Source organism: Oryctolagus cuniculus, chromosome 8 (genome assembly GCF_051225735.1).
Source record: "Oryctolagus cuniculus isolate XC-2025 breed Fujian yellow rabbit chromosome 8, ASM5122573v1, whole genome shotgun sequence".
In the NCBI taxonomy this organism is placed as follows: domain Eukaryota; kingdom Metazoa; phylum Chordata; class Mammalia; order Lagomorpha; family Leporidae; genus Oryctolagus; species Oryctolagus cuniculus.
In genome coordinates this window covers 125585887-125598382 of record NC_142874.1, presented here as the reverse complement: position 1 = coordinate 125598382, position 12496 = coordinate 125585887, and the positions used below count along the sequence as shown (strand labels likewise).

Below are 12496 nucleotides of genomic sequence, written 5' to 3'. Positions count from 1 at the left end.
ACAGAGAGAAAGGTCTTCCTTTGCCATTGGTTCACCCTCCAATGGCCGTCGCAGCCTGCACACTGTGGCCTGCGCACAGTGCTGATCCGATGGCAGGAGCCAGGTGCTTATCCTGGTCTCCCATGGGGCACAGGGCCCAAGTAATTGGGTCATCCTCCACTGCACTCCCTGGCCACAGCAGAGAGCGGGCCTGGAAGAGGGGCAACCGGGTCAGAATCCGGCACCCTGACCGGGACTAGAACCCGGTGTGCCAGCACCGCAAGGCGGAGGATTAGCCTAGTGAGCCATGGCGCCGGCCAATACTTTTTATTTTTGTCATCACACACTGAACATTATTATTGGTAAAGTTACTAGTTAACATTTTACCTTTTTGTGATAATATCTTTCGTGTGTACTTGCCCTCAAGAATCTTGACAGAAACTCCCTGATTTCTGTGTTCCTCACTAACATTGTGATGACATCAGAACTCTGTGTTGTGCTAGTTTAGTATCTATTTGTTTTTTATCAGAATGTTCACACCAAAGTTATTATCAATCACAAGCATTTATCATTTTAGCATTTAACATGTGTATCTTTGTTGAAAAAGTGATTGACCAGAGCCATTCTGACCGCTTACTTTTCACACAGGAAGCGTCTGAACTCAATCTTAAGGAGAATAAAAGAGGCTCAGTCAGTATGTTCCCACCATTAGGACGTTTCCTTCTAACCTCTCACTGAAGCCAAGCAAGGGCTGATGCAATCATCGTGGCCCTATCTTCTGTCAGCTCGCTGACCACTGGTCCCAGGGAATAGACCGCAACTCCCTTTTCTCTAGAGCTCAGCACAAAGTTTTCCATTTCCTGTGAAGAGAGAACTTGCTCCTTCACAAAAGGGCAGCAGCACAGCAAATACTAGTGAAAGGACTGATGCCAACAACTAAGGAGTGAAAGTTAAATATTATCAGAGTATTAGAGTGTTGGTCACTGTTCAGATCTGCACAGTTCTGGCTGTTGCAGCCATCTGGGGAGTGGACCAGCGAATGGAAGACCTCTCTTTCTCTCTCTCTCTCTGCCTCTGCCTCTCTACAATTCTGCCTTTCAAATAAATAAATAAATCTTAAAAAAAAAAAGGCCTAAGAGGAATGGAGAATGAGCTGAAAGGAAAAATTTTTCCAAATAGCACCATCTCAGCAGTTAGGAGTTATTATAATTCAAATTCCACATACATTCCAATGGGAAATGGCTTTAGCAGGAAGAAGGGAATTATTTTGCTCTATTTTTAGGGATAAAGTTACCTGGAGGCTGCATGTGAAATAGGAGATTCCCCCTAAAATTCATACAAAAATGTGGCCCTTAAAATTCCCCAGAAGTGCCATCTGGGGTGCCACATATGCTACAGGAATTTGGGGTGCCATATGATATCACCATATACTTATTAATAAATCCTCAATATTAATAAGCATGAGAGGGTTCTTTCCTAATATTTAGAGAAGAATTCTAAATACTGGCACAGATAAATGTGGCAGCATGATATATCTTAAGCCTTTATTTAGTGAGAAAGATGCATAGAAGTGTGAATGCTTTATTTAAGAGAGAGGTAAATCTGGGTTCATACCAAGCACCAAGAACCAGCCACGTGGAGGAGCATCTAGGCCAGGAAGCCTAGGGCAGGTGGCCAGAAGGCCATGCGCCCTGGAGGCGCAAGACTATAGCAAGACCCCTCCTGGCAAGAGGCCAGGGAAGAAGAGAAGTGCGGGACACACTGTGTCCCAGTCTTTTAACCCACTTCCAAAGGGGAGTGGTTAATTAACCTGATTAGCTGGTGTACACCCAGGTGTGGTCAGGTAGGGGGATGAGGTCACACAGAAGCATGCTGAAGGTATCAGGTAGGGGGTGAGGTGACAGATGGGCATGGCAAGGCGTGGTCTTCCAGCTCACAAACCTAATCAATTTTAGCCTGTATGCTTGCCTACTTCACATGCCCAGTAAAAGCCAATCAGAAATACTAGTTTCCAAAGCCAAATGGAAAAGTGAGTCATTTTCATGTTTTCTACTCATTGAATAACTTCTATGGAAAAAGAATAAAACTACAAAATTATGAGCCAAAAGAAAGTTAAAGTTTTGTGTGTTATTGAAAAAATAACAATGAGATTTTTTTTCATTTTCAATTATCTTTTTTTTTATATATAATTCTTTTTTGACAGGCAGAGTGGACAGTGAGAGAGAGAAAGAGAGAGAAAGATCTTCCTTTTCCGTTGGTTCACCCCCCAATGTCTCCTGTGGCCGGCCCACTGCGCTGATCCTAAGCCAGGAGCTTCTCATGGTCTCCCATATGGGTGCAGGGCCCAAGGACCTGGGCCAACCTCCACTACACTCCCGGGCCACAGCAGAGAGCTGGCCTGGAAGAGGAGCAACCGGTACAGAACCTGGGGTGCTGGCGCCGCAGGGGGAGGATTAGCCTACTGAGCCCCAGCACCAGCCACCATGAAATCTTTTTAAATTACAACATTTGAGAGAGAGAGAGAAAGAGAGAGAGAATTTTCATCTCCTAATTCACTCAGTAAGTATTTACAATAGTAGTGGCTGTGCCAGGATGAAACCAGAAACCAGGAACTCAGTTCAGGTCTAGCACAATTGCTGCATGAACCCAAGGAGTCCCATCAGCAGAAACTGGAATCAGAACTGGAGAGGCCAAGGCTCAAACCCAGGCATTCTCATATTGAATGTAGGCATTGAACCTCTGTGCAAAACACAGGAAGACTAAATTCTTTGTGGTCATGTGTCCATGAAAAATCTGTGAATCATTATTCAGCTTATTTAGTATTAAAAGAGAAAGTGAAATGTTGCATAATGTTTTTATTTGCCATAGTTGCTTTCTTTGGCCTGAGATATTTCTAATTTTTCAAAAGTTATTAATTCCTGGGAAACAAATTTGTACTTGACAAGGTAAATTGCAAAAACTAGTTTTGTCACAGGAGGAAAGGAACCTTGCATCACAGTTTCTTCTGCATTTTGTGCCTTTCAATTAGAGAACTCCCAAATATCAGGACTCTCAGCATCAGACTTAGGTAGAATCATTCCTTTTTGTTCTTCTTTCCAGTTTTAACAAACATTTTGTATGAAAAGAGACAACACTCTAGGATTATGAACACTACAGTTCCCACACAGGCCAGCAGGAACCCAATCACATCCAGAGAGTGGTACTGGTACCAGGTGAGGTCGTGGGCTGCAACCCGAAGGTGCTTGGCCCCTTTGTGGCGCATGACATACTCGATCCAGAAGACTGCTCGATCCAGGGGCTTTGTGGGTTGATCGTGGTGAATTCTTGATAACCTCATAGCATTCTCTTTATATCTATAGGAGACAAATAAAGATATCAACATTAAGAGGAAGTTAATTTGCTCAATCACAACAAGTCCAAGGATACTAGTATTACAAGGAAGTCAATCTGCCTAAGTATATCATGTCCATATCGTTTTTATGAAAAGTGCCATAAATCATTCCACAAATACACAATAGAATTGCTATATAGTTGGTGCAATTTTGCTGATAACCTCAGAAAATGTTTCAGGCTTAATTGAAATTTTCTTATTGAGAAATATTTTCCAAGGCAATAATTGAAAATTGGGAGTCAAAGTTAAATGTTCCTTCGCAGAGTAAATGGTAATGTGTTACTCAATGTTCAACTGAGATTGTGAAAAAGCGATTTGAGAACAATCGACTTGAAGCTTTTAAAGAGAAATTATTTCATGGTGGGTGAAATACCTCTAAACTGAATGGTCACCTTAAAAGATACCTTTCCTGGTTACATTAGCATAGCAGTCCTAGCCAATTGTAATATTTAGTGTTTACTTTGCTATTTCTTTCCTAACATTTTAAAACATACTGCATTTCCTATAGTAAACATATGATGCCTGCATGAAATATCTAAAAAACTGCACATATCCTAAGCGAACAGCTGGAAAGTTTATAATTAGGTTGAAAATTGTGACAAAGTGAGAATGTCAATGTACCTACTAATCAGATCACGGTCTAGGATGCCGCATCTTCACTCCTCAGGAACCATTTCATTCACTAATCCTGTTCCCAACTTAAGCATTTTGCTGACTTGTAACACCATATATTTATTCTTCTCCTCTATACATTGGAATCATACGGTATGTACTCATTTGTCTCTGACTTTTGTGTAAGATTTGTTTAACTCTGTTGCTGTACAATATTCTATTGTAAAATAATACCAGGGATTATCTCTTCATTCAATACTTGATGGGCATTTGGTTTATCAAAAAGATTTTCCCATGGGTAATAACTCTGTTATGAAAATTCTTGGGCATGTCTTTTGGTTTTCATAGACATATTTTCTAGTGGATTTTTACATAGTATTGGGATTGCTGAAGCAAAGGGACACGTGTGAGTTCTTTGCTGTTTATGAAAAACAAAGCAGATTCCAACATTTCCAAAAACCACAGATTTTTTTCAGTTTCTTTTTCTTATTTTAAAAAATGCATTTAAGTTATACAAGTTTCATGTATTTCATATACACAGATTTAGGAACATGGTGACATTTCAGGATCTCCTCTCCCTCCCAGCCATATCCCATCCCTTCTTCCTCCTCCCAATCATATTCATAGAGTTTTTTAATCTACGTTCTTTGCATTTTTTTTCTTTTACTTACAACATAAGCAGATCATATACTCTTTATTGCTTGAATAGTTTCAAATTTGATGAGGCTTTAAAATGAATATCATTCGCCCAATTCTGGTAGCTATTTTGATGGCTCATAAAATGTTTATTCCCAGTTGAAATATAGATCATATAGGTTATATGTGTTTATTTTGTTCTTCAAATCTCTTATTTAAGTTTTTATGTGGTAGAGAAATCCCACCTGCAAGTTCTAGCCAAAGCTGGAGTCAGATATTCAATCCAGACCTACCACCTGTGATGCAAATACTTGAAGTATCATCTGTTGCTTCCCAGGGTATAAATTAGCAGCAATGCTGGAATGGAGATCGTGAGTGGGAACTGAACCTTGGCACTCCAATATAAGACACTGGCATCTCATGTGGCCTCAATGGCTAGACTAGAGACTTATCTTTATGTTGTCATCTTTTAATTAATTAATTTTAGCTTTTTCTGTTTTTAAAAGATTGATGTAATTCATACATTCAATTCCAAGTTTTGATGCATTCACATTAAATCTCCATTCCCATTCCATATTTTCTTTTCCATCTAGGTACAAACTTGTGTTTCTTTTATTATATACTTCCAAAACTTTTAAAAATCAATCTCATAATTTATTTCTCCACTTTTTTGTTTATAAATATATTTTACAGTGTTCCTTTATGTGATACCCTCCTTATATGGTAATAATATTATAGTATTAATTCATAGTATTAATGACTGTTAAGTTGAGGGTGGTCATGCTATGTACTGCATATCACACAGCATCATTTACTTTGGAGCATGACAAAAATTAATTCTTAAATGTTTTCTCATCAGTTATCGCAAATCCTATTTTTTCAAGAAAGTGAAAAAAATTTTACAATAGTATGTATTTCACAATATTATAAGTCTGTCACAATAATGATAAAATTTTGAGCGAAAAGACTTATATTTCCAGAAAATTCAGGTAAAGAATTAAAATATTTCATCATGTTCCTTTGGTTTATCATTCTTTCCTGTGTGTATTCTGCCATACTTAAAGATAATTCCCTATTTATATAATTAACTGCATAGGTTCAATATTTCTTGTATGCACCAAAATTGTTTAACTAATTGATTATCCCTTAAATCTATGAGGTCAAATGTGACCTTGAAATGACTTTGTTGTTAAAAACAGAATTCAAATAGGATGCATCCTTCACACTCTTTCAAAATTACCCTCTTCAATAAGTTTGGAACTCATACTGATAACTAGAAACCATGTAGAAATACTACCTAAAAAAATGGACACTTATACTCACGATGGATTGTAAATGACTGTCTTCAATGCATTGAGTAAGTCTGTACTTGTCATTGTGTTAAAATCCAGTCTCACAGCTGCTCCCTTGGCCTTCATATGAACAATGTTATCAGGTTGATCCGCAAACAGAGGAATGCCCACCATAGGGACGCCATGGTAGATCGCCTCATAGATGCCATTGGTGCCACCATGAGTTATAAAAGCCTTGGTTTTTGGATGACCTATGGTTTGGTGAATTTCAGAAAATTGTTAATCATGAGTCTTTGCAGTGAAATGAGAAGTATGTAATACAAGACTTCAAAATGGGTGGTGTTTTCTAGATAACAGATTATATTAGACATGACTGAACATTGAAAATAACTTCATTTCTCAGAACAAGAGGCACTGAAGTCCACTGGAGAGGCAAATGAAAGTCACATAGGAGATGTGAATATAAGCTAGCCAAATAGACAAAAATGAGAATACTTTGTGTAACAGAAGCAGAATACTAGCATATTAGAACATTTTCTCTTGATAAAATTGTGAAGTTATTGGGCCTGAAAGTTGGGCAATCAAGTACACAAGTACTGGTGAAATCAGAAAAAGAGAGGCTACTATTCATCATGAAATGTGTTATCATTTCCTGAGAGATATTATGGATTGATTTTCATAAAAAATTCACTTGTAATCAAAGAAGAGCTATTATTTTTCAGTGACATGGAAATGCTCCTGAATAGCAGAAAATGTGACAGCTGTAGATATAGGAGACAGTAGGTCAAGTGTGAAATAGGAGATAACTGTTGGAAATTATTTAAAAAATTATCTGACAGAAACAATTACACCTGATTTAATGATACTTTAATTCTTGCCATAAAGATTATGAGTATGTGCAGTAAAATATAAATTTTTATTGTATATCATTTTTCATTCTTAGGACTAGAAAATAAAGACATAATCACTTTATAACTAAATATTTTAATAATAAATGTTCAGCAGAATTGCTTCCTATTGAATTGTTTTCATTTTTATTGATTGTCATTCATAATTTCGTGTTTGTTCTTCAGAGTCTTACCTAGTAAATCATTCTGGGGGATCCACTTATACAGTCGGGTATTGGATCCTAAGGAACTTGGCTTCTGGCCATCAAATCTCCAGAAAATCTCGTATGTAAAGAAAATACCTCATACCATTAGTGGAAGTTCAAAGATACAACATGTTTGAATTTTCAAGAACTTAAGACTTCATCTAATTGAACACCTTCCAAATACAGATAAAGTAGTTTAGCCATATCATACTTCTTTCTTAAGCTTATTGGAAGGAGCTGCATTGGAAGGAAAGGAGCTGAGACTACAATAGGCATTCTGATAGAGTATGATGGTACTAAGGGTGGCTTAACTCCCTGCCTCACAATGTTAACCCCTATTCTCTAAATATTAAGGTAGCATTATGTTCACAGTAAACAATTGCTTTACACATTAGGAGAAGAAACTATGCAGGAAACTAAAAGGTAGTTAACAAACAACTGAAGCCAACAGGCATATCTAAATATTAAAAATAAGTTACTAATACACATTTTGGAGTTAAGGGCATCTGAATCGTTTCAAATGCCAGACTTCCCATACTCCCTTCTCCTTCCTTAGTCTGGAGGAAGTGTTAATCTGATGTATTAAATGTAGCGTCTTTGTGGGGTCACATTTTATACTCCATAAAGTCCACTTCCAGGGAGAGATACATCGCTATCCTTTCCTTACATCCTCCTGCTTGAGACTGGCAGGGGCCAGTTCCACAGCACAACCTGTTTTTTTCTCTTTCTCTAAATCTACTTGGCTCAGGGAGGGGGTGGGTATCTGCACTCAAGACTGGTGGACTTTAGGCAACGTTTTCTGCACTGACCTCTGAACAGCTCACTGAATAGGGCTTTTCCAACGTTGGAAAATAGTCAGGATATCACAGGAAGCCTAAATTACATGATTCAAGTCTGCCTTTTGTCAGTAATAATCAACATTTTACTGCTTTCTGATAATGTTGTATAGAAAGAACAATGGCCCTAAGTGTGCTGAAGAAGAAAGGATCAAATACAGCAGAATTTGGTGATTTTTGACCACTTGCCTACAATATCATAATATTACTAATATTTCATACTCTTCCCTGTTTATATATTTCTTACTGATCATAATGATGTCAACATCGATGTTTATCAGTCAAGAACAACCAGTATCATTTTGGCATCCATAATTAATATGTTTGTTTGAAATTATTTCAGAGATAAATCATAGCTATTATAAGTTTACCTTAAACACAGGAAGGTTCTGTAATTAGATCTCTGCAAAACTTAACAAAATCACTCAGTAACTGCCCAACACTAAGGACTTTTTGCTAACCTTTTGTGGCAGCTGGGCAAGCGCTGATGCGATCACATTGGCCCTTTCCTCTGTCATGTTGCTGACCATGGACCCCAGGGAAAACACCACCACTCCCTCTTCCCCAGAGCTCTGCACAAAGTCTTGCATTTCCTGTGAAGAGAAAATTAGCTCTGTAACAAATGAGAAAACACTAGCAAACAGAATCAATAGGAATCCTGCAAAAAACTTGAAAATCAAGGATATTAGAGTGGCCTCTGTTTTTCAATTGACCCAAACACTTAAGTTCTCTGGGAGGAGTTGTGTAGTATGAAATAGATGGCTGGTATTATGCATTTGTGTTAAAATGTATGTGGCTTTATATAAGGAAGAAGCAAAATAGAGTCATTACACAATTTTTGAGGGGATTGGTGTTAGAAATTACACACAAATTCTCAATGTGTTATTTATTAAACACTAATACAGGATGTTTTGGAAGCATGCACTACGGGTCGTTCGTTTAGCTTTGGTTCTAATTGCTAGAGTTCTATTAAATTACATGAATATATCCTAGGAAGGGAATCTGAAGATTTATTTTAGTTTGGAGTCATTGATAGTTTCCTAGTCTCTTGATGAACACAGAGGAAATGCTACTTTTGGTTAGGATCATTTTATATGTATTTTTTTCAGTACTAAAATCATTCATTTCCCAACTTTTGATTGTCAGTTTTTCAAACTTTTCTGATATAATACCTCATAAAATGGAAGGTTAAGGTAACGACCACTTATGAGTCTTTTATTAGTAGTAGTATTTCCTTTGCAATAGTTCTAAGGATCCTGTGTCCAGAGCCCTATATGTGTAGTTACACATTTGAGTCACCAATATCGGTGCATGTTTACAGATGACATAATTGATATAAATTTTTCATTTTTACATGTTTACAAATGACAAATTCACATGTTTCTTTCACCTTTGGGCCAAGAAATGTGGCATGTATAACTGATTGTGAGGGACCCTCTGCGTCACCTCACATCCCAAAAATGAACCACAGTGGAAGGAGTCACCAAAGTCTTTTCCAATAGTCATTCTGTCAGCCTCTTAATTCCCTCACACCATGTAAGCTAGTGAGGACACACTGACTTGAAATTATTTGAGGATTATTCATATTTGTGATCCCCAATATGTGGTAAATTAAAATTAACTGCATTGTATACAAAAATTATTCCATATTTTCAATATACTCTCTCATCAAGAAGTGAAACGTAGGGCCAAAAGTTTCTGAAATGTCTTATCAGAATCGATTACTCATTTCTTTTTATTTATATTTTGAATTTCTAATTTTCTTTTTTTCCTTTGAACTAATGACTAAACCCTTCCAATCTGAAAAAAAAAATGTATCTCATGATCATAGTGACATAAGCTTCTTTTCTTTTCTTTTTTTTTTTAAAGATCTACTTTATTTATTTCGAAGACGAGTTATAGAGAGAGGTAGAGACAGAGAGAGAGATGTCTTCCATACGCTAGTTCACTACTCAAATGGCCTCAATGGCTGGAGTTGAACCGAGCCAAAGCCAGGAGCCAGGAGCTTCTTTTGGGTCTCCCACGTGGGTGCAGGGCCCCAGTGACTTGGGCCATCTTCCACTGCTTTCCCAGGCACATTAACAGGGGGCTAGATCAGAAGTAGAGCACCCAGGATTTGAACTGGTGCCCACATGGGAGAGGTCGTTTTACCCCAGTTCCAATATCTTTCTGTGAGTTAAACTCTCTGAATGCATAATGCAGAATTATTTCCACTAGAAACGTCAAGAACACAAACAACAACAACAAATCAGTGTAGCACAGCTTTACCTTAGGCAAAGGCTTGGCAGGTCTGCAATGGAGTCCTCCAACAAAATGGAAATTGGGTAAGAATGGGCGAGGAAATTCCAAATCCCAGTAGGTTCGGATGAGCCACATGTCAGCTTTTCTCATTGTCTCAGATAGTGTAGTGGGTCTTCCTGAAAGAAAAATACAGAATTTATAGCACATGGGAAAAATTGTCATGTGAATATGCCAGTTAATGATCTTAGACAATTTTGAATCATGTAGCCAAGGATGTTTAAATGTTCCAATTTGGGTTTAAAAAATCTGTATGTATCATATAATGCACATTATAATTTTTGTAGTTCTTAACAAGAGGTCTGGAAACATTTTATGCTAAGGGCTAATTATTCATAGGCCATTAAAAATTATAAACTGTAAAATTAGCCTGCGACAGATTTATTGAATGTTGAGACCATCCGGCAGTTGCTTTGGCAGGGACAGATGAAATGATTTTCCAGTTTTATAAAGCTTGCAGGCTGGATGCACCCCACTGCTGTACTTAAATAACTTGTGTGCGTCCTCTTTCATATGTAATGTCACATTAGTATATTCTTCATCTCAAATATTTATGAAGATAAGCCAGCATGAAATTATGCAAATGAACATGCATTTGTTTTTTCTGTAAGGTCACAAAAATGACAAATATCAATTTAAAATCACTCTGACCTCCACAAGCAGTTTCCTGGAGGTACGTATTCTAATTTTCACAATTTAGTATGTTGATTCTTAATTGTGGAATTTATTTTTGAGGTTTTTTGAGGGTATAACCGAATTCCTAGTAATTAGCTACAATACATTTCATTCATATCAGGAGACTAATAACATTGCACTACTAAAAATCAAAAATATTTGAATATAAAAGATGGAAACAACAAATTTACAAAATATGTGCTTGTACTCTACTGTAATGGGTATATCATTTATTATGAAAAATTATAACCATTAAAAATACAGACTAATAACTTGAATGTATTCTCTTCAAAGGAGTTTAGGATATGAATTTAGGATGAGAATTCATGATACATTGAGGACATGAGAAACCTCGAATTACAGTTGTCTGCTGAGACAGAGACATGGATCACCCAAGTGTGAATGATTTTTGATTGTAATATAAGACGATATTTCCAGTTCTAAATGAGCACATTGATCCATGGAAGAGGAAACCATGCCACATATATATCCACTTGCATGTAATACATATGTATATCTTTGATCTACGTGGCCATCAAAACAATGAATCATATTTAAAATTGCTGTACTTACACCTGAAAGAACATACATTCAGATGGGTATGTATTTCTATAGAGAAGTCGTTATTGGTTCAGTTTTCAAGGTTTTGATTTTCTGGAGTGTTTAGACACAGTTCTTACTGAACTTCTATGTAAGCTTTTCCAGAGTATTTGCAAGAATAACAGATCATTTTACATTTCATTTCATCATTTTACTTATAAAAACAAATTACTCTGATTTTATACTCATTCAAGCTTGTCTTCAAAGGCTATGGATGGTTAGGACTTCACATCGTCAATTAAAACATGACTTACCTAGAACTTCGCTGTAAAATTGATCCCACTTCTTCTCATTAAATGTTTGGAACCAAAAGTCAAAATAGAACACATATATCATATTTTTCACCCTCTCCATAAATGTCATTTGATCAGTTAATTCTGATAAAACAATGGGCACATAGGAAGAAGGGAACATGAGTCCTCCACTATACTTTTCATAGGTGTAGCCAGGAGTGAAGCGGAGACTGTACACAAAGGGTGCTTCCAGAAGCTCAGCCAACAGCTCACCACAGGGACCTATGGCATCGGCAAGAATAATGTCAAACCTTGAGTCTTGTAGTTTCGCCATGAGTTTCTTGTTCAAAACAACTTCTTTACAAAACATTTTAATACAATCAGAATATTCCCAAAATATTTCTTGAACTTGTGAGAAATATTCCCAAAACGTCTGTTTTTTAAAATCATATGTCCATTTCCTGAGCCAACTTGTGAACAAACTCTCAAGATCATCTTTCATTAAAGAAGTAGGATAAACTTCAAACTTAATAGTTGATGTTTTGTTTGGATCCACAAGAATGGAAGCTGAAGATGTCAAAACAGTCACCTCATGGCCCCTCTGGATGAGCTCATCCAGGATGGTCTTTATATTAATCCAATGACTGTATTCTGTGGGCCACACCAACACCTTTCCACAGCTCCCAGAGCTGAAGCAACAACTCAGCTGCATTAGCAGAATAAGGGAGTTCCATTTCAAAGACATTTTGGCTTAATGCAATGCTTCTGTCAAATTATTCTTCCCTTCTGACAGAGAGCATAGTTATATGCAAGGATAAATCCATCAGGAAGTTAAATTATAACTCTTGCAC

At 37.1% G+C, this 12496-nt stretch overlaps 1 protein-coding gene across 3 annotated transcripts; it reads right to left on the bottom strand.

The window, feature by feature from the left end:
* Positions 1-2817: 2817 nt before the first annotated feature.
* Positions 2818-12441, bottom strand: LOC100338077 (UDP-glucuronosyltransferase 2B4). 3 transcript variants are annotated; one of them, XM_002717127.6, is made up of 6 exons: positions 11667-12441; positions 10108-10256; positions 8301-8432; positions 6992-7079; positions 5942-6161; positions 2818-3332 (listed from the first exon to the last, which is right to left on the bottom strand). In XM_002717127.6, exons 1-6 carry the CDS (start codon positions 12388-12390, stop codon positions 3053-3055), a joined length of 1593 nt encoding a protein of 530 aa, XP_002717173.4. In that variant the 5' UTR covers positions 12391-12441; the 3' UTR covers positions 2818-3052. The 3 variants fall into 3 exon arrangements, with proteins under 3 accessions (XP_002717173.4, XP_089158814.1, XP_089158815.1); XM_089302688.1 differs by lacking the exon at positions 6992-7079 and having other exon boundaries at positions 5942-6030; XM_089302689.1 differs by lacking the exon at positions 2818-3332 and having other exon boundaries at positions 5942-6030.
* Positions 12442-12496: the final 55 nt, after the last annotated feature.

Coding starts and splice junctions, on each gene's coding strand:
- LOC100338077 (XM_002717127.6), bottom strand. CDS start 12,390: ATGTCTTTGAAATGGAACTCCCTTATTCTGCTAATGCAGCTGAGTTGT. Junction 7,080..8,300: donor TTGCCCAGCTGCCACAAAAG/GTTAGCAAAAAG, acceptor TTTACATACGAG/ATTTTCTGGAGATTTGATGG. Junction 3,333..5,941: donor ACAGTCATTTACAATCCATC/GTGAGTATAAGT, acceptor TGTCTCCTATAG/ATATAAAGAGAATGCTATGA.